Source organism: Rattus rattus, chromosome 1 (assembly GCF_011064425.1).
Source record: "Rattus rattus isolate New Zealand chromosome 1, Rrattus_CSIRO_v1, whole genome shotgun sequence".
In the NCBI taxonomy this organism is placed as follows: Eukaryota; Metazoa; Chordata; class Mammalia; order Rodentia; family Muridae; genus Rattus; species Rattus rattus.
Window position 1 is genome coordinate 3,755,667 of NC_046154.1, and position 22,066 is coordinate 3,777,732.

The 22,066-nt window shown below is 48.9% G+C and overlaps 2 protein-coding genes across 2 annotated transcripts; both read left to right on the plus strand.

Annotated features, from left to right (window-relative positions):
- The first annotated feature begins 2,437 nt into the window (after positions 1–2,437).
- LOC116885955 (40S ribosomal protein S12-like) lies at positions 2,438–2,911 on the plus strand. The gene has a single exon (XM_032887276.1). It carries the CDS (start codon positions 2,491–2,493, stop codon positions 2,887–2,889), a length of 399 nt encoding a protein of 132 aa, XP_032743167.1. The 5' UTR covers positions 2,438–2,490; the 3' UTR covers positions 2,890–2,911.
- A 1,864-nt stretch (positions 2,912–4,775) lies between these two features.
- Ccl19 (C-C motif chemokine ligand 19) lies at positions 4,776–6,737 on the plus strand. Its single transcript, XM_032887291.1, has 4 exons — positions 4,776–5,044; positions 5,954–6,086; positions 6,303–6,396; positions 6,483–6,737. The coding sequence occupies exons 1-4, from the start codon at positions 4,984–4,986 to the stop codon at positions 6,519–6,521; spliced, it is 327 nt and encodes a 108-aa protein (XP_032743182.1). The 5' UTR covers positions 4,776–4,983; the 3' UTR covers positions 6,522–6,737.
- The last annotated feature ends 15,329 nt before the right edge of the window (positions 6,738–22,066 follow it).

A 22,066-nucleotide genomic window follows, 5' to 3' on the forward strand; every position in this document is an offset into this window, starting at 1 on the left:
CACGGAGGGCCTTTGTCTAAAGGTTAATAAAACTCTACTAAGTTGAGGCATAGGGAAGCGAGTTGGTTGGTCCAGCTGGTCTACCTGGACTGATGGTTGATGACCGTATGCCTCTGCATCCTCGTGGCTGCACTGGAGTTTTGGAGACAGCTTCAAAGCCAATGACATCTCTGATCATGAACAGAATCCAGGAGCCTATACCCACTAGATTGCTATGTAAAAGGAAAAGAAGAACAATAAAAAACCATAGCACAAAACAACACCTAAACCTTTCTGTCATATAGGCCCCTGGCTAAGACAGAACTCACGACAGAACTAAGGACATTTCTGCCTTCTGGCCAAGACAGAATTAGTCGTGGAGACATGAAGCAGGAGTTACTCATTTTCATGACAAGCTTCCTGCTTCTCTTATCATCAGAGTAATAATAGAAAAGGACAGAACACATCCCAAGGGACCCACGTGGTGTCACTCTTAGGCGTCTCTCCAATACGTGTGTGCCTGAGCATATGTGTGTGCATGCTGTGTGTGTGTGTGTGTGTGTGTGTGTGTGTGTGTATGTGCGTGTGTGTTCCAATGTGATCCTGTGTGGTCCTAAATCACATTCTTAAAAGAGATGTAATTTACAACAGTGTTCAAAAATTAAGCAAAGCTTAAAATTTAAGTCAATTGTATGTGCATATTTATTCTCTTGAAGAACTTCCCTGTGTAAATGCAAATGTCAGGTGATTCTATCAGATGTGTTTCGATGTTGGACTTGGGGGAGGGGTGAGAGAATAATACTGATACTAGAACTCAGGGTTACAAGCATTCTGAGCAAGTTCATTTGTTGCTTTGAACCCCTCTCTCGAGCCCTCATTAGGGCAACACTACCTCTGCCGACAATCTTTGCTTTATTGGTTATGCTGAAGTTTCTTCATTCAGCCAGCAGGACAGGCAAGCTAGATTGTGGGGTAAAGGGCTCCTTTCCCTGCTTTACATCCCCTTAGTTTTCTCTGTCTTTCCATCCTGCCTCTCATATGGCTGAATTAATTTGCTAGAACAATTCATAAAACTTAGGAAAACACACTTACTGTTCATGATAAAGGATATTACAAAGATGTCTTAGTTACTGTTCTAAGGCTGTGAAGGGACACTATGACCAAGGCAACTCTTACAAAAGGAAGCATTTAACTGGGTGATTGATTAAAGTTTCAGAGGTTTGATCCATAATCATCAAGGTGGGGAGCATGGCCGCGGGCAGGCAGGCACTAGAACAGAAGTTGGGAGCTCTATCCTGATCTATAAGCAGAGAGAAACTGCGGCATCAGGCCTGGCTTGGGCTTGTGAAGCCTCAAAGCCTACTCCCAGTGACACACTTCTTCCAACAAGGCCACACCTCCCGATCCTTCTCAAGTAGTGCCACTCCCTGTTGACTAAGCATTCAAATATATGAGCCTATGGGGGTCATTCCTTTTCAAACCACCATAAAGGGCTACAGAGAGGGTCTTGAAAGAGACCTTCACAGGCATGTGAGAAGGAGCACAGAGCCTCTGCTTCCTTTCCAGGAACCCTAACTTCCTATGAAGAAACCTACTTTGGTCCTTTTGAAGTTCCACTATGTGGCCATAACTGATGATGTTCTTGCTATAGGTTTATCAACTTACCCTGCCTCTGGTCTCTCTTGGGTGAAAGAGGCTGGCATTCCCAACTTTTTTATCCCTTCGCCTCAATATAAAAGACTCTCATTACTACTGAGAGTTCAAGGGTTTTAGTAACTATTTGCTGGTGGGGAGGGGGCACCAGAAAGAACAATTCTAAAAACTATTTTGTTACTATTTCCTTGTGTGTATGTGTCTGCAGAGGTCAGAGGGGATGAGATCCTCTGGAGCTGGAGTTACAGGTTGTCATGATGTGGGTACAGAGAATAAAATTCAGGTCCTCACCAAGAACAATACATGCTCTTAATCACAGAGCCATCTCTCCAGTCCCAAGTTTATATTTCAAATGGCGGCTCACAAAGCTACACGTGGCTGTGTACACTGAGTTCACAGCCAGCCTGATCTACATAGGGTGTTCCAGAATAGTGAGGACTACATAGAGAAACCATTAAACAATTAAACCATCAAACAATTAAAAAATAATAAAAGGATTTTAATAAAACATCCATTTGAGAGGTAATGAAATATGGATTAAAAAGCTTTGGTGGAATAATGTGGTACCACCAGGTCTGACTACAGTGAGGTTCATTACTTTCCTGGCCACAGAGCAGGTGGGTGGTGCTGATTCTCACCTCTGCCATGTGTTATGTACTCCGTGCTGCGTGCCATGCCCAGTAGAGAGTTGGCACAGGCATGGTGGGCAGGTGGTACTAGCTGTGCAATTGTGTTCTCTGGGCCTCATTGTCTGTATGTTTAAAACATGATCACGCTTTTTCCCCTGCCGCCGCCAAGTTCCGCAGAGGCGGAAGCTTGGGTGCGTTCAAGATTCGGCGTCACCCGTAATCCACCGCCATGGCCGAGGAAGGCATAGCTGCTGGAGGTGTAATGGACGCCAACACTGCTCTACAAGAGGTGCTGAAGACCGCCCTCATCCACGATGGCCTAGCACGTGGCATACGCGAAGCTACCAAAGTCTTAGACAAGCGCCAAGCCCATCTCTGTGTGCTTGCATCCAACTATGATGAGCCCATGTATGTCAAGCTGGTGGAGGCACTCTGTGCTGAGCACCAGATCAACCTCATAAAGGTTGATGACAACAAGAAACTAGGGGAACGGGTAGGCCTCTGTAAAATCGATCGAGAGGGGAAACCTCGGAAAGTGGTTGGTTGCAGTTGCATTGTGGTTAAGGACTATGGCAAAGAATCTCAGGCCAAGGATGTTATCGAGGAGTACTTCAAATGCAAGAAATGAATAAATAAAATTTTGGCTCAAACCCCCAAAAAAAAATGATCACAATACAACAAGTACGTGTCATAGGATGCCCGGGAATGTTATGCAAGGTATGGTTAGCAGAGGGATTGATCCCGAGCACAGAAGACAGACAGTCAGAATGCTATGTTATTGTTGTTATTAATACATGGAAATTGATAAATGTGAGAACTAGAGGGTTGACTTAGGGGGTAAAGACACTCACTGTCAAGTCTGGTGTCCTAGTTAGGATTTTACTGCTGTGAACCAAAATCATGACCAAGGTAACTCTTATAAGTATGACATTTAATTGGGGCTGGCTTACAGGTTCAGAGGTTCAGTCCACTATCATCAAGGCAGGAGCATGGCAGTGTCCAGCCTGAGAGTTCCACGTTTTGTTCTGAAGGCTGCTAGCAGAAGCTGGCTTCCAGCAGCTAGGATGAGGGTATTAAAGTCCACGCCCACAGTGACACACCCACGCCAACAAGGCCACACCTACTCCAACAAGGCCACATGTCCTAATAGTACCACTCCCTATGTCGAGCATATACAAACCATCACACATGGTGACTTGAGTTTGACTCTTGGGATCTCCAACAGTGGTGAAAGAGAACCAGCACCCTCAGAGTTAACCTCTGACCTCCACTCCTGTACTGTGATATGCGCCCACACCCTCCCAAGCACGCAAAAAATAAGTGTGATTTTTTAAGCTGTTTTAAAGTTTCCCCCCTGGTGAGAAAAAGGAGTCAATGGCTTGAGAGATGGCTCTGACAGCGAAGGGCTTGGTATGAAGCAAGAGGGTCTGAATTTGGATCCCCGGAAGCCACCTTAAAAAGTAGGCACACAGCAGCACAGACCTGTAATCTTGGTGCTTGGGGAAGCAGAGACAAAGGGGAGACTGAAGCTCACAGCTGGTCACAGCTGGTATTGGCAAGTCAGTGAGCTCCAGGTTCAGTGAGAGACCCTGTCTCCAAAACTAAGGTGTGGAGTCATGGAAGAGACACCTGATATCAACCTCTGGCCTCTGCATGGCGTGCACACAAACATGGGTGTTTCCACCCAACACACACATACAGAGGACCCCGAGTGTGGGTACAGAAGTCTGGGTGGTTACCCCATACTTTAGCTGTTCTTTTGGAGTCTTCTCTTCTGGTCTTTCTCACAGGGATGGGAAATCACTTATTCCTTCCCCAACTGTTAATTCCTTGAAATGGAGGGATTTGTCTCAGAAGGAGCTGGCCAGCCCCTCTCCTCAGAAATCCCCTCTGGGTTCCCAGGACTGGGAGAAGGGAAAGATGGAGGGGCTGTTCCGGCCCATGCTCCCTCCAGCTGCTCCTCTGACCTAGGCATTGACTTTGAGAAAATGAGCAAATGCCTGCAGATCCAGGTGGCTGACTCTCAGGGACCTGAGTTGTGGGCTAGGGGCCCTGGACCCTCTCCTCAGGAACCTTCCCTCCCAGCTCTGCCTGTTCCAAGAGAGGGACTGGTCCCCAGATGGTTGGAAGACACTGTGATGAGGAAAGGCCATCCAGGCTCTCACAGTACCATGGAGCTAGCTTCAAAACTGTCCTCATCAGAAAGAAGAAAGTAGTGAGGGTGTAGAGAAACCCACTGGGCTCTAACTCTATCCCGGCTAATGCCACCATCCAGAGGACAACGCGAGCCCTCCCTGGAACGGACAGGACAAAGATTTATTTTTTTCCCAAAACTGTTGCAGTTCTCAGAGCTAAAGCCAAAGAAAGCAGAGGGTGAAGACTCCTAGTGGGGGGAAGAAGGAAGCCAAGGTCATGTTTTGCCAGAAAAAAAGGGGGGCAGAGGGGGATAAAGGGGAAGACCCAGAATAGGCCATTGAGGGGGAATTTTTTGGACAGAAAGTGAAAGCTCAAGGCATAAATTGGAGCTGGTGGCAGCCTCGCACAGGCTCGCACGGGTTCACTCGGGCTCACTTGCTCTGGCTCCTGAACCCCTTCGCTCCACACTAGGAGTCCTTTCCATCACTCCCCCTGTGAACCCGCCGGAGCCTTGGCCTCTCAGATCGGTGCACACGCAGTCTCTCAGGCTCATTCGTTCTCTGTGGCCTGCCTCAGAGCACCTGCCATGGCATCCCGTGTGACCCCACTACTGGCCTTCAGCCTGCTGGTTCTCTGGACCTTCTCAGGTAAGGCTTGGGAGGTAACTAAGGTGGGGGCCACAGTGACCTGTGGACGATGTCTAGATCTTGGACTGTTACAGTGGTCATGAAAGACCCTGCAAGTCCAGAGTCAGTGGCTCTAGGGGCTCCCTATGCTGTCTGTGCGTGCCTGTATCCCTGAATTCCAATGTGACTCAGCTCTGGTACATCCTGGGGCTTATGGCTGTTCCCCTCTCTGGGGGTTACATGTCCTGATGTCTCAGCTTCCAGGCAGCAGAAGGAAGGAACGGTATATCTTCCCCGAGGGACCTAAGGCTATAATACAATTAAGTGGGTGGAATGTTTGCCTCGCCTGTGTGAAACCCCGGTTTCAATCCCGCCATTGGGGTTGTGAGGGTGAGAGCTTTGCCGTGTCTTTGATTCAGTCTGAGAGAACAAGAGAACTGAAGACATGCTTAGCAACGTGTTCCCCTTCTGGGTGTCGCTTTTTAGGGGCCTCGTTTGTTGGTTTGGTTTGGTTTTTTGAGAAAGGGTCTGTCGATGTTGCCCAGGCTAGCCTCGATCTCCTGGGCTCAAGCGATCTTCTCAGCTTCCCTCCCGGCAGCTGGGGCTCCAGGTACGGCGGCCATATGCTGTCTACGTAGTAGTTTGTATGCGCGGAGGAGTCTCAGCACCCTGACCGCCATTAGCTCTCCATTTGCTAAAACCGAGAAAACCTGGGGAAGGGGGTATGGCCAGAGCGGCATCTGGGGTCCATAAAGAAACGGCTTAGAAGAGCGCAGTGTGTTCAGCAGCCAGTAGAGCCGCAGTGGCACACAAGGCTGAATGTCGGGTCCAGCAATCACACCGAGAGAGACGCTGTTAAATCCACTTAGGGCTGTGGCCTCCCTTCCTCATGGTCTCCGTGTCCTCTCCCCCTTCCTTCTCTTATCTCAGCCCCAGCTCTGGGGGGTGCTAACGATGCGGAAGACTGCTGCCTGTCTGTGACCCAGCGCCCCATCCCTGGTAACATCGTGAAAGCCTTCCGCTACCTTCTTATCCAAGATGGCTGCAGGGTGCCTGCTGTTGTGTGAGTTGCTTGTGGGAGGAATGTGTGGTCCCATCCCCTCATGAGCCTTTGCTCATACCATCATGGCTTTAGCCCTGGGCTTATGGCCAAGCCCAATTTTCATGGAAGCCCCTGAAACGGGTCCCTACACATAGTCTCCAAGCCTCTGCTCCTTACTCTAGAGCCTTCTAGGAAACTGGGTTCTAGGGCTTTATTGTCTCTGACTTCTGGCTACAGGTTCACCACACTAAGGGGCTACCAGCTCTGTGCACCCCCAGACCAGCCCTGGGTAGAACGCATCATCCGAAGACTGAAGAAGTCTTCCGCCAAGGCAAGCCTGATCCTCCTCAGTCCCATTTCCACCCTCCAAACCCTGAGATTCCAGCCCATGACCCTGCCTCTCCTCCTTTTCCTTAGAGCAAAGGCGGCAGCACCAAAAGGGGCCCTGTGTCTTGAGTGAAGAGATGTGACTCACTCTGGCCCAGGAAACCAAGGACCAGAAGAGAGGACCAAGCCTCCCGATGCTCTGCCTGAGACCTGACCTAGCCCAGTCTGTGCCTAGAGAGTCGGTGTGAACGTGAGTGTGAGCATCACAGTTTGTGTGGCTAGAACACCGCCTCTCCACGGCCAGACTGCAGTGCTTCCAATAAAGCTTGGTACTGTGGATCTGTCTGCCGGCTGTCTGTTCTCTCTCGCCCCAGGAGGACAGGAATAAGAAAGGAGGAGGTGGAATGGCAGGATATATTCCCACCCTGAGTTCTGAGCAAGCTGTTCCCCAGACTCCTCCGAACACCCTGATGCTCCCAGAGCCAGCCCCGCAATTAAGGACCTAGCTCAGGTCGCCCCATGTGCCTTACACTCTGTTCAGCCACACAAAGCTCGTATCAGTTTGCAAAGTTCCCAAGACGCCTCAGACCTTCTGTGAGGCGTTTAAGCATCCAGGTGTCTCGGGGATGAGGAGTAGGGGAGCTTCAGTGAGGATAAGAGGGTGGGCAGAAGGCATGGCTCCACTCTCTAGGAGAAATTCTCAATCACCTCCCCCACGCCCCAGCCCACCCCACCCTCATCCCCAAGTTACTCTAACACTCTTCTCCGTCCTCTGCCCTACTGGCTTCCCTTCCGGGTCTGCATGTTCCCTCCTCCAGGAAATCATCCCTGACTCAGACTGGGTTAGGTAGCCTTGCTTCCTCCCAGATTCCCATGGCTCTGTACCCTTTTCTCTCCTACACACCACCCACCTACTGTGCGCGCACACACGCACACACACACGCACACACAGAGCGTTAACCTATTTTTGTTAGTTTGTCCTTCTCCCCGAACAAGGGTCATATCTGTGTTGGTTTCCAACAGATCACCTGGCACAATAGGAAGTCAATAAATATTTGCTTAGAGAATGAACAAATATGTGAGGGGATCAGCAGCCGTGGGGATAGCCATCTTCTATTCTGTTCATTTTAAATCTGACCTCTAGACCAGTTTCCCATCTTAGATAGTCTGAGCAGGGTTCAGCCCCATCACAGCAATCCTAGTGCCAGACCTAATAAGAAACTGATGGGAGCCATGGATCAGGGAAGGAAGACAGGGCCAGAGGGTAGAAGAAGGACCAGTCAGGGAGGCTTGCACGACTCATCTTGGAAATGCCTTCAGTACACACAGGCTCTGGGACTATAGGCAACACTGAGTCTTAGGGAATGAGTCTCCTGGGCCTGGAGGACAAAGCCCCGTGTCTCTTGGAACAGCCCAAGGCATGCTCTGTGCTTGGGAAGCTTCCTAGGTGTGACCTCCGAGGGCCTGTCCAGTGGGAATGGCAAGTCTGAGTCGTTAAGGTCAGTAGACGGTCAGGTTCTCTTTCCCTTGTCTGGGCAAGTCTTTAAAAGGAAGTTGTAAGGGTATTGTGTTCCCCCATCCCTCTCCAGCTCTCAGGTCTCCCTGCCTTTGCTGTCCCAGACAGGTGTTCAAACATCCAGGTGTCTGAGAGCTCGAGTGTCAGTGGAGAGGTGGCAGGAGGGAGTTACAATGGGCTGAAGAGAAGGGGCATAGAGCCTAGAGCTACGGGGGTGGGAGTGGGGGAGGGGGTGGCTCTTCCTCTTCTCCCACAGACAGGTGTCCAAAGCCTCAAGTATCTCAAGTCTCAGAGTCACAGAGGGTGGGACGGATAAGGATGATTTCCCAGAACAGTTGCTATGGCTAGAAAATTGTTTCTACTTCTTGTGGGAAATCACCCACCATCCACGCATCCACGCATGCACTTACCCGGCTGACTCCATCCATCTACCATCCCCATGCCCACTTCCCCTAAACTAATCCATTAATCCCTCTGTAAAGTCACCCAGCCGTGGACAACTCTGCCTCCCACAGACGAAAGATAGAGACATATGAGGCAGAAGACGTTGCCTCAGATCTTGCTCATGTCCCAGGGGAACCAAGAAGTCGGCTTGCTTTCAAAGCAGACATAAACCCTCCCTCTGGTGCCTCCAGCCTCAGAGAAATATAAAGACTAGAAGAGGCGAGCATGGGGGCCCTGCCCAAGGCGCTACCAGGACAAGAGGCCCTGGGACATTATTATCTCCATGGCAAGACTGGATCTCAGTGTCTGGACCTGTGTCACAGTCTCTACCCTATCACTGAGGGACTCTGGGCAAGTTCCTTCAACATTCTCCAGCCCGGGATTTCTGTGCCATGTGTCTGATAGCAGGAAAGGATGGGCTTTTGAGTTTTTCCAAAGACTTAACTCCTGGTTCTTCAGATCTCAGATTAAGCCTCCAGCCTTGTACAGGCTCCCCCAACATCCAACATATCCAGAAACGCTCCCACTTCTTAGCTCTCCAGGGGCCATTGTCTGGAAACAAAGGGAAAGCCAATGCTAAGGAAGAAAGAAAATCTAAGAGCCAGTGGCACGTCTTACCTCATGCAGTCTCCTGCTTGACTAGGAAGTTAGAAGTGTAGGGAGTGAACACCCCATTAGAAACAGGAATGCAACGGCCCTCCCGCTCCTTAGCTTCCACCTTAGCTTCTTCTGGTTCCTACGCCCGAGCTGCAATGACCTCCCCCTTAGCACTAGATCTTACTCTCTCATCTCTCCAGCAATTGGGGGCTTGACTCTTCCTGCTCAAACACTCTCAGCACAGTGAGTCCGTCTGTCTCCAGTCTCTCTAGAACTCACTGACAAGGATTACACCTCCACTGATCCCAAGTTCTGCTTGCCTGTCTCTGACAATGGCAAAGATTCTAGTTCTCTGACAGGTAGCACGGACTCCTAGCTCCCAAGACAGAATAGGAGGCCTGGTGTACACCTCCACATGGACCCTTCCTTCCTGGGCACACAGCACCGACTACAGGCTCAAGGCATAACATGGGTTGATCTACTGCCCTAAAGACTCATGGTCCCTGAAGCTAATTTCCCCCTACTATCCCTGCTCAGGGAGTTCCAGCCTTTTTGGATAAAGTTTCTTGCCATTAATGTCTGCTGAGAATTCCCAGGGGGCGAGATCGGGCCTTATCCATCTCCACTACCAGCATCTCTTTACATGGCTGGCACAGAATAAATCCCAACATTTTAGTTAAGAAACAAAAAAAAAAAACAAAAACAAATCGAGAATAGTCCTTTCCTAACGCATGTGCATGCACACACACAGATACAGAGAACACCCAGCACACAGCACACAGCACACAGCACACAGCACACAGCACACAGCACACAGCACACAGCACATGGAACACTGAGCACACATCCAGTTCTCAAGGCATTTGCGGCTGCCTCTGTTGCGGAATTGAGTGTTTGGCTAGCGTCAACCCCATAAGGTTTTGATAATCCGATTTCAAATTCTCGGCAAGCCCCCACCCCATGCCACCCCCTTCTACCCTCCGGGAAATTCAGAATCAGCAGAACATCTTGGAAATAGTCTCATAAAGGAGCAAGATTTCCAACTGGGGAGTTTTCTCCAAAAACAGGCGTTTCTGTAGACACCAACCTCCTGGGAAGCCCTCTTCCCCGGACTTTGTCTATGTGGATGAAGGGTTCCGTAGTAATAGCTAATCCTCTGTGGGAGCTTCCTAGGTGCTGGGCACTGCTGAAAGCACTATGACCAATCTCGTGCCATAGGCCAGAAAAATGAGGCACAGAAGGGAACTAAGTTGCCCAAGCTAGACAGCTAAGAAAATGTCAGACGTTGGTTTCTAGTGGGGCAGGTCTACTGCATTTCTGAGTTGGTCCATCCCAAGACGAAAACAGAGAACAGTAGGGTGGGGCCAAATCTGAAGGTCTAACCACTACTTTCACACGGTGAGCATATAGCAGTCTCCAGGTCCAGGCCTTCATCTGCGTTATATCATTGCGTCCTCAAATATCCCATGAGGTAGGTATCATTCCTGCCATTTTACTTATAAGGAAATTATGGGACGGCGAAGGGGCGCGACCTCTCAAATCCATAAAAGCCGGAAGCAGCAAGCCAGGGCTGAAGCCCACGTGGGCCTGTTCAGTAGTACTTGAACTGAGGGCCAGAGGGCTGTGATTGATGTCTAGTTGGGGTGGAAAGGCTTGGCTTTGCTGGGAAGACCTGAAGTGGGAGAAACAAGAAGTGAGTCTGAAGGACCCAGGCAGTGCTTGAACTCAGAAATAGAAATGGCCCCTGGAGAGCATCCAGCCTCTTGACACTGTCCAGCCAAAGAGGAAGGGTAGTGAGATTCTCCAGAGCTTCAAAGAGGAAATCTGCTCGGGCCTCAGCTTTCCTAACGTCAGCGCAATGGAATGTGGGACTAGGAGGCAGTGTTTGCCTTCCCCTTATTTCCAAGGCCGGGACCTGGTGAGGCTAAAGGCAGAGGGGAATGAAAGAGCGGGATTAGGGAGACAGAGGACTAGGGGGTTCTGTGTGTGTGGTTTCTAAGGGGCAGGGCAGCCCACTGGTGGAACAGGGCACCATCACACGCCTCAGTGCTAACCTGCCAGGACCTGGTCTGAAGGCTAAAGCATGCATCCATGTCAGTGGACTGGTAATGTCTCCTGGATGACATGGTCCTACGAGGACCACTTCTACTTCCTGAAGAACAGTTTCAAGCAGGCAGGCAGAGGGTGGTATGCAGGAATTGCCTCTGAGTACCAGGGAGACCTTACCATTTCTGTGCCTAGGACCTTGGACTCTTTGCTTTGGCTCCAGTGGGAAGAAAACATGAGCCATCCTGGCCTCCAACCTGGTTGCCATGGGATACCTTTAAGACAAGATTCAGTGATGGTAGAGTTGTAAGTCACTTAGACCCCAGTGCTTTGGATCTCAGACTCTCCATACCTGGAAGTCTGAGCCTGTTTTCATCATCACCCCCAACACTATCACCTCAGGCCCATCAGGCAGTCATTTCAAACATCCTTCCCAAAAGGAAGTCGGCCTCTCTTGTCAGGATCCCAGTACCGTAAAGATCAGCAGTGTAAGGACACCCGCCCTTGACAAGAAGTCCCGGCTCCTATTGTACCCTCATCCATGACAGCACCACCATTAACATCACATTCTTGTCACTGTCACCAGGCCACCACTTCCCTCAGAAATCCTCTCAGCATCAGGAGCACACAAGTCAGGGACAAGGAGGGACAGAAATTCTGTTCCACTCCAAGGCCATCACGTTAGAGCCCACATACATGATGCTTCCCAGTGTGGAAGTGCTGTGGGTCAGGGTATGACTCTCCATTAAGCAGGGCCTCCAGGAGTCTCAAAGCTGTCATCACAGAGGGTCCCACCAAACCTCTTCATTAAAGTAGTGCTTTGCCACTGGCTGCAACCCACCATAGGCCAAGCTCTGTTCTGATTGCTGGCAACCCAATAACTCGCTAGATGGATATGGTCTCAGGCTTCATGGAGAGCATCCTGCTCTTAGAAGGCAAGTGAATGTATCATTAGGACTCTTACATGCAGGCCACTGATGCTCACTGACAGAAGTGGGGATGGGAAGACCCCGGGAAGATGAGGGAGCACAGGAGGAGCACTCTCCAGTCATGCATGACAGCTAGGACAAGCACAGGCAGCTCTCCGGGACAGCACGGTGCCTTGACTGGGCTCCAGGAATAGTTTTAGACAAAAGATAAAGAGTCCCTGGGGTGAGCATGGATGCTCACACACATCCCATTTGTCTTATTTTTTTTTTTTTTTTTTTTGGTTCTTTTTTCGGAGCTGGGGACCAAACCCAGGGCCTTGTGCTTCCTAGGCAAGCGCTCTACCACTGAGCTAAATCCCCAACCCCCATTTGTCTTATTCTTGATCTACATTCAAAGAACTAAAATCCAGTGAATTCTCGCCCGCTGGAAGGAGCTTCCGGGACTATCCACATGGGCCTCTTCTGTTGTTCTTCCCAGGACGGAGCAGGTCACTGATGACATATTAGGTCCAGAGGGTAGCCGAGAGGTAGATACATGTAAGGAATATGGAACTTGCACTTAAGTACGGGACTGGAATGTTTGCCCTCAGGATTATGAGACCCTTTAACAGATTACGATAGGAATTCGAGTAGGAAGAGGAAAAGAACAAGGTTTGGGTGGAAACTGCCCTTCCCTTGTTCTCTCTATGGCTCCAGTATGGTTTCCCATGAAACTCATGTAGAAATGTGACCCTCCTGGACAGATGAGAAGGCAGAAACCACCAAGTCACAACGTTAAGAGGAGAAGTCCGTGTGAAGTGATTAGGGTTGGGTAAAGTCATCAAGGTTAGGTCCCATGATGGAATTCTAGTGGCTTTGTAGGAGGCTGAGAGACCAGAGGGATCTGTGTCTGTTATTATGTGATACCTTGCTATCACCACGGGACTTTTGTAATAAGAAAGTCATCACCGGGCTGGAGAGATGGCTCAGCGGTTAAGAGCACTGACTGCTCTTCCAGAGGTCATGAGTTCAAATCCCAGCAACCACATGGTGGCTCACAACCATCTGTAACAAGATCTGATGGCCTCTTCTGGTGTGTCTGGAGACAGTGACAGTGTATTCATCATATATAAAATGAATAAATAAAATCTTTAAAAAAAAGAAAGAAAAAAAGAAAGTCATCACCGGATGTGGACCCTTAGCCTGGGACAAGAACCATAAGCCACAAAAAAACTTCCTTTCTTCACAATGTAACCAGCATGTGACAGTGTGTTATTAGCCACAGAGAGTGAATTGACACCCATTTCATAGTGGGACTTCCAAGATGCAAAGAGTCCAAACTCAAATTCGACCTTCAAGGTGTTCTGAAAGCATATTTTTTCAAGATAGGAAGTCACTCTGTTAGTTTGGTGTGGTGTTTTCAAATAGACAGACCAGGGCAATAGCTTAGAGGTAGTACGCACACTTATCCCCAGAGTTGGATAGATAACAGAATAGATAGATGATAGATAGATGATAGATAGATAGATAGATAGATAGATAGATAGATAGATAGATAGATGATCAATAGATAATAGGTTGATAGATGATTGATAGACCCTCCACTGGTACAGATAGCCAGCCTACCATCTGTCACCTCTGTAATAACAGCTTTGATTGCCCTGTAAGATGGACATTATTTCTGTCACCACTTCTGCCCCTTCCAAAACAGAGTCTCTGATAGCCCTGCTCCTTTTCACTGGGTCTGGCTTCCTATTCATGGGCCTTGAAGGGTACTTCCGATTAGCAAAGCCTGTGCTATGTCTGCGTCTCGTTGCAGAAGGAGCTGGAGAAACGAGTGCAGGAACCTTTGGGTTCTATGGTGCAAAACCAGCTGTAGCAGTAACCAAGGCTAACAAAGCAGGACATTCCTCAAACTCAAGCATCACTGTCTGTGGGCAATGAGACAGAGAAATGCCTCAGCAGTCGGCTATCCAACATGGATACACGTCCCTATCTTCCCCATCCCTTGACTTAAACATTTAACACAGCATCACCTTTGCTCGCATAACCCAAAACGACCGTCCCCAAGACTGACAACTCAAAACCTTAACACCCAGCACATCTGTTAAGCTCAGGTGATCATTAACACACACACACACACACACACACACACACACACACACACACACACACCAGAGACAAGGCAGCTTAAACAATAGAAATTTATTTTTTTCACAATCCTAGAGTCTGAAAATCCAACATCTGTATCAGGGTACTAATACAGTCAGCTTCTGGTGAGGGCTCTTTTTCTGACCACCTTGGCACTGTGTGTGTGTGTGTGTGTGTGTGTGTGTGTGTGTGTGTGTGTGTGTGTAAAAGAGAGAGAATACTTTCTTATAGGGCCACACTCCCATTGTGTTAAAGCATCATTTACCCTCTTTTTGTCTTTGAGACAGGGTCTCATTTGCCCAGGATCGCCCCAAACTCACAATACAGCTGAGGATGGCCTTGAACTCTTAATCCTCCTGTCTCCACCTCTTGAATGAAAGTGGTTAAAATATGTCTTTCGATATGGTTACACCGCGAATAAAACTCCATCATATGAATTCGGGAGGGCATGATTCGGTGTAGACAATATCCAATTCAAGGTCTCAGGGTGGCATTCCCTCCTCCTCATACTTTCTTGTGATCTTATCTCTCTGTTCTGTAACCACCAGCCTGGCTCCGATTGGCAAGACAGATTTACACTGTGCTCACGAGTGACACCAGAGCCCGAGCACTGTGACACAACAAAATTCTGTTCCCACACAAACACTGAGCCGCTCCGGGTCCAGGCAAGCACTTCGCACATCTGCGCTCCATGTGACAGCACAGCATTCCAAGTGGCTTTGATCTCTCAGCACACACACACCCCCTCCCCATCATCTCCACACCCGTCCTGTGATCTGTCGAGAAGGGCGAGGAAGACGGCAATCGCAAGTGACATGTGCCCCTTCTGTTCGTGTTTGTTTTCTCGGAAGTGGGTCACATGACTTCAAGAGCGCAACTCCCAGGAAAAGAAGTAAATCAGAATCTTGGTGGGAGGAATAACTTCGGCCATGATGAGCTACAATCAAGAGTGGAACAAAGAAGGGTAAAAGAGGCAGGGAAGCCAGCGAGCTCAGACGGAGGGGGAAGCTTAATGCAGAAAGCTACGGTCGGGCAGGATGAGGTGGCACACACCTTTAATCCGGGCACCCATGAGGAAGATGTCTGGGAGTTCAGGGACAGACTGATCTACAGAGCAAGTTCCAGGTCAGCCAGAGCTACATACTGAAACCCTGTCTCTTTAAAAAGAAAAGCTGTCTGCAGTCATGAGTTCATAGCTGTCCTAGGGTTTATTTGGTATTTGTTATTCTCTTCCTCCATTAACCGTTTATTGTGCGGCACAGACACTTGGAGCAAGCACTTCTGAGTTCAAGACCGGGGCATTGTCACCAATTTCACTATTACTATCAAAATAAAATGCCTCGTGGGACCCCTCCTTGAGGAGACTTTTAGCTAACACCTAAAGGAAAAGGCAGACAAGAGAGAGAAGAGACTGCTTTGGCTGGGGTCTAGGAAACCAGGAGAGAGGGTATAAAATGAGGTGGGCTTAGGAGGCCGGAGGCACGTGATCCATGGCTTTGCAGGCTGTGGAAGGAGGTGGGATTTGATTTTAAGTACTATAAAAGATTTCAGCCAAGGAGTAAAGTTTTAAACGACTCTCTTGTTGGCCTGGAAAATGGATAACAGGGAAACAAGTGAAGAAATCGGAGTCGTGGCCTGGAAGGAGCTGATCCTGTCCTAACCCGGGAGGAAGCTGCTGGAAAGGAGTAGGGTTCTAGTCATCCGTGTGAAATGGAGCAGACTAAGTGGAGAGGTTCTATCTATGAAACCAAGAAAACCCAGGATGACAGCAGGCTTCAGGCCGGAGCCACTGGAGGGAGGGTGGTGACATGCTCCGAGATGGGTGACTGGGGGAGGAGACAAGCTGGGAGGGAAGTTGCGAATGTAGACGTTGGTTTTGGAATTAGACTTCTGTCAGAATGCCAAGATGAAAACCCAAATAGGCAGTTGGCTCCACAACCTGGAAGCCAAAAGTGGATCTCTATTTCCTCCCGGTACATCCATCTGTTTCTTCCTCTGCAGTTGGCTGAAGACATGGGTTTCTTACTCTTAACTTGTCTCCGGGGGTCTGCGCAGCCTCTCCAGCCCCTGTACTGAGCTCATCCCTGCCTCCAGCCCCTCCCCCTCCCAGCCCCTCCCCTCTCCCGCCCCCTTTGCAGGGCAGTTGCTGCACTGAACCCACTGCTCCTTTAAAAGCCCAGTAGTCCAGGCACTTGATTTTGAGCCTAGCATCCAGGCTGCACACTGGAGTTGGATCAGCCATCCCCTGGCTTCACCCTCAGGAATGTGACCAGAAATAGCTCCCTCAGCCCCCTTCTCCCGCAGCCTCCACCCCCCACCCGGCAGCCTCTCCCCCCACCGCCCCTCCCGCTACTTACCCATGTTGGGAGAACTACAATTCCTTTGTGTCTCTTAGTCTTTGTGCTTGCTGCTCAACCTCCCTAGACCGTCTGTCTTTCCGGAGCTCCACTCACTCATTTTCAAAGCTCCCTCCATCATGGCTTCCCCTGCCTCTCTCAGAACACCTTGCTAGCTGCACCGGTCCTTTCTGTTTCGTTCCCAGGGGCTCCGTTTTCTGAATTTATCCCAACCAAGCTCAGACCAAGCCCAAGCACCTCGGGGGGGCTGAGTAGCTTAGATAACAAATTCAGAAGGAAGAAGAAATTAGGAAACAAACTCTGGCCATGACAGGACTTCAGGTTCCAGAGGGATGGAGACAGGGAAGGGGGGCTGTGCTATTGCTCAAGGTTTCCCCCTTCCTCGTGTCCCAGCGCTCCTGGAACTCCAGCAATGTTCCACCCACTCAGGACCTGCCGAGCCAAGCTCTGCCCCTGGGTCTGATCCAAGACCCTCTGGGCATGATCAGATTTGGATAAGCATGGGGAGTGAAATGGACCCCTCCCCAGGGTCGGGGACTTTCAGAAGCTGAGTCACTTGCTTTCCTGCTCATTTCAGTCCTTTCTGGAATATTTCATCCTCCGACAGCCAGAGCCCAATGCTCCATGGGCCAGGAGTCTCACACCTCATTTAAGCTTAGTCCCTTGACTCCCTCTGCAGGCCTCAAAGTTGAGATCTTAAGCCAGCCCTGTGTCTTCCTTTTCCTAGGCATAGGATGTCCTCTGCAGGTCCTGTGAAACTGGGTTCCACAAAAGAACAAATTGAAAAAGAGTGTCCTCAGATTTTATTTAAGAGACACAAGCCAGCTGGAGAGATGGCTCAGTTTAAGAGACACAAGCCAGGCATGGGAAAACAATACCAGTTTTTCTCAGTTATGAAAACTGGAATTGTGTAAAAGTACAGAATAGGCACATGTCTGTAATACCAGCACTTAGGAGCCGAGACAGGAGAATTGTAACTTTGAGGCTACCCTGCCCTACATAATGAGTTACAGACCAGCTGGGCTACAGAGTGAGACATTTATCTAAAACAAACAAACAAAATTCTTGGGCAGGAGAGATGGCTCAGAGGTTAAGAGCACTGGCAGTTCTTCAAGAGGTCCCGAGTTCAATTCCCAGCAACAACATGGGTGACTCATAACCATCTGTAATGGGATCTGGTGCCCTCTTCTGGCATGGAGGTATACGTGCAGGCAGAATGCTGTATATACTAAATAAATCTTTAAAAGAAAATCCTTGCAGTGATGGTCACTAGGGATGGGGAAAGGAGAATGGGAGGCAATTAAGGTTATTTAGTGGGGTTGGGTATTTAGCTCAGTGGTAGAGCGCTTGCCTAGCAAACGCAAGGCCCTGGGTTCGGTCCCCAGCTCCGAAAAAAAGAAAAAGAAGGTTATTTAGGGACTGGGAAGGTGTAAGAAAGAGAGCAGAGGGCAGAAGGTAACCTCACAGAGAAGTGGGGGTGGACATGATCAAGGCACAGCGTCAACATGTGTGAGATTAATTATAGTGATCTCTATCACATTCGAGTTGTAGTAAACTATAGAAAAGAAGAGCCCACGTCTTTCGGAGGGTAAGGCAGAAAACTTCTAAGTCAGGAGAGTTAGAATTGTTAGAAACTGCTCAGGACTACATAATGAGTGTCGGGATAGCACAACCCTGAGGGAGGAGAGAGAAAGAAGGAAGGAAGAAAAGCTTCCAGAAAACCAACTCCCACTTCCACCCAGATAAAGTGTTGACACCTTCGGAGTATCCTAATATGTTCCATACGTACATAGGTACACATTTACAGCGTGGATATAATATATATGTATACGCTGTATACATGTACATACATATGTATTCATTCAAGGAAATGCCTGAGATGTAGAAATGTGTAGTCACAGACATGTACAATTGCACACATAGCCACACAAGGACAATTCTCTTTTTCCTAAGAGGAATATTTGGAGAAATATTTTGAGGCTCCGCTTGGAAAGCACAGTGATATACTGCCGTAATAAAAACGGGCAGTCTAATGGAGCCGGTTGGCTAGGAAGCCCTTTGTTTTGCTCAGTGCTAGCTTGCTTTTGGGTTTGGAACAGGGCAGATAAGAATCGAAATGGATGGCCCAGAGGTTAAAGCACTTACTCCTCCTGCAGAGGACCCTGGTTTGTGACCCAGCATCTGCATGGTGGCTCACAACCATCTGTAACTCCATTTCTTAGGGTTCCGATACCCTTTTCCGGTCCTCCAGGGTACAGCATGCATATGGTATGCATATATACATGAAACAAAACACTCTAAAAAAGTTAACTGGGGCAGGGGTTTTTTCCCACTGGTTATTGTTGTTGTCTTTATCGTTTGGTTTTTGAGACAGGTTTTTGAGATAGGCCACACAAACCTAGAACTCACTACGTATCTGAGAATGAAACTGAGCTCCTGATTCTCCTGCTTCTCTACCTCCCAAGTACATGGTTCTACAACCTATGGTGCCTGATTTGTGTCGTGGTAGAAACCAAAAGCAGGACTCCGTGCATACTAGGCAAGCACTGGCGTAGTAACATTTAAAATGACAGACATGAGTCAAGGGCCCGGTGACGGACAGTTTCAAGCACTCAGGAAGCAGAGGCAGGAGGATCAAAAGGTTGCCTTCAGAACTGGAGAGCTGGCTCTGTGGTTAAGAGCACGTACTGCTTTTGCAGAGGATCCGAGTTCAATTTTAGCATCCAGGTCAAGTGACTCACAACCGCTTATAACTACACCTCCGGGGGACCTGATATAGTATCTGGGCCGGCCACACACACACACACACACACACACACACACACACACACCCCAATTTTTTTTAAAAATAAATCTTAGGAACCATTTGGTCTTCAACCCTGACTGAATCCAGGCAAGCCAGGCAAACATGGGAAATCATTTAGTAATGGGACTTGATTTGGATTACTCAGCCCCTTCCCTCTTGCTTTAACACACCTGGCAGCTTAGTTCCTTTACCAGTGGGTACTGTTCACATAGGGCCCTCTCCAAACAATGCATTTAGCAACTGCAGGACACCCTCAGAGCTCCACGGGTACACCTCCCTCTCTGAACAACAGACGTCTCAGCTCCTGGGGATAGTCAAATTTAGATGGTTCCTATCCGTTCAACTGTATCCGCAGTGTGTCCAGTTTAAAGACAGAAAGGTTGATCTAGTCTGAGTCAGTCTGGGGAGTATATGTCTTCAAGTGAGCTCTGAGGGGGAATGCCCTATTTACCATCTTCTTCCTGTGTGCCATGGGATGTGCACATGATTAAAGTCGGGGCATTATGGGAAGGGTCAGGTATATAAGGAAAATGATAATATAGCCTAATCTATCAGTCAGGACAGAAGACCACCCCACTGCAGCACTTGTGATGAAACCACTCCTCTTTAACCCCATAAAAAGAAGCCGCAAATAAGAACTGGACCCTTCAAGAACACCAAGCTACCCTATTCTAACAATTCCTGACTCTTGCTTACTGGTGGGACCCTTTCGCTCTGCCTCGTCCTGCCTTGACGGAATGTGTGCGCCTGGTCTTATTGGAGCCTGTTATGCCTCGTTTGGTGGACGTCTCTGGGAGGTCTGCTCTTTCCTGAGGAGAGACAAAGCAGGGTGAATCTGGGGGTTTGGGGGATGAGGGGAGAGACCGGATGAAGGGAGGGGGTTGAAACTGTCCAGGATGCAATATACGAGAGAGGAAAAAGTGGGGCCTTTTGGATCTTCACTCATGTGTGTGACTGGCGGCCCCCTTACAGTGTATTTGGGTCGTCTCTTCTGATCTGTTCTGAGTACTTGTTACTTGTACAAATCTGGGTGAGTGTCCACGTGCGATTCTTTGGATAATGAAGCCAAGGACCTGGAAGGACCCGGCCCAGACCCTGACTGACCATCAGTAATATAGGGATTCAAGTTCTCACCTCTGATCCTAGCGTCATTCCTCGCTTAATACCTTCTGAGTATGGGGTCTTATTCTTATGGTAGGATGTTCTTGTCATTTCCTGATCTCCTAGTAGCAGCAAACATGGCCACTAGACACCTAGGGGTTGTTTCAGATCTATTTTTATTATTTCTAGTTGTGTGTACAGGGGCTTCTGGACACACGTGTTCTGGTGTCCTCAGAGGTCAGAGGTGATGGGTGGATCACTTAGAGCTAGAGCTGCAGGCAGCTGTGAGCCCCGTCAGACATGGATGCAGGGACCAAACTCGGGTCCTCTGCAAGAGCCATACACTGGAGTCATCTCCCTAGCTCCCCTGTTTTTTATTTCTATTTATTTCTAAGACTTCCATACAGGCATATAATGAAATACGGTCATATCTAACCCCATTTCCTTCTTCCAACTCCCCCACATTCTTCCAGCAACACGTCTCCCTCCCAACTTTATTTTTTATTTTTTTAAATTTATTTATATGAGTACACTGTAGTTTTTTAGACACACCAGAAGAGGGCATCATATCCCTCCATATCATATCCAGCCACCATGTGGTTGCTGGGAATTGAACTCAGGACCTCTGGAAGAGCAGCCAGTGCTCTTAACTGCTGAGCCATCTCTCCAGCCCTTTTTTTTTTGATAACCCACTCAGTCTGGTTAGTGCTGCCTATATGTACATGGGTGTGGGGCCTCCACTGGAGCACGAGCGGCCGGTAGCCATGTCCTCCAAAAAGAATGATCCACCCCCCTCACCCCGCTGCCCTTACAGCCATCAACTGCAAGAGCTCCTCAGTAAGGGGTGGACCTAGAGATCATCCACCCCACCTATGACAGAGTCTCGGCTAGCTGATCCTGTGGCGGTCGTATGTAGGTAACCGTAGCTTCTGTGCATTCATGAGCAGGCCAGACGTGTCACTCGTGGTCAGGAAACTGCATTCCACAGCATGCCTCCCCTTCCTCCGGCTCTTCCAAGCTTTCCACTCCTTGTCTACCATGTTCCCTGACCCACAGCAGGGAGGAAAGGCCTGATGCAGACGTCCTGTTTATAACTCAGCACCCAGTCTCTTTTTTTCTGTGCTTTGTCCAGTCTAAATTCTCATGGTAACGGATCTAGCATCCAAACGTCAAATCTCATGAGAAGCTCTGGTTAGCTGTGCTTGTGTTAAATGCCTGGGCCTTTAATCTACCGCGGTGGTGTTCAAGGACTGGCACACTGGGATCACAGCAGTGTGGCTGGTAACCCCACCACCACTACCATAGAAAATGGCAAACTCCTGTAATGCTGCACTGGAGAGAACGGGGTGCAAAGAGTGCCCCAAGTCCAAAGCCAGCCTGAAACACATAGCAAAATCTGGTCTCAAAAATAGTAAGTCAGAACCAGGCACAGAGGCACAGGAAGGCAAAGGCAGGAAAATCTCTGTGAGTTCAAAGCCAGCCTGGTCTTCATAGCAAGTTCCAGGACAGTCAGGGCTACACAGACAGTCCCTGTCTTTAATCATCACCACCACCACCATCATCACCATCACTACCACCACTGCCATCATCGTCGTCATCATAATGTAGTAATAGTAAAAATAAATAGAGGAGAAAGAAAAGTGGCCAGCACGAACAGAAACAGCCCTCAAGAAATCTACTTCATAGAGCTGTCATGAGACAAGGTATTTAGTATGGCACCTGGTATTTAAGGATCAACAAATATTAAT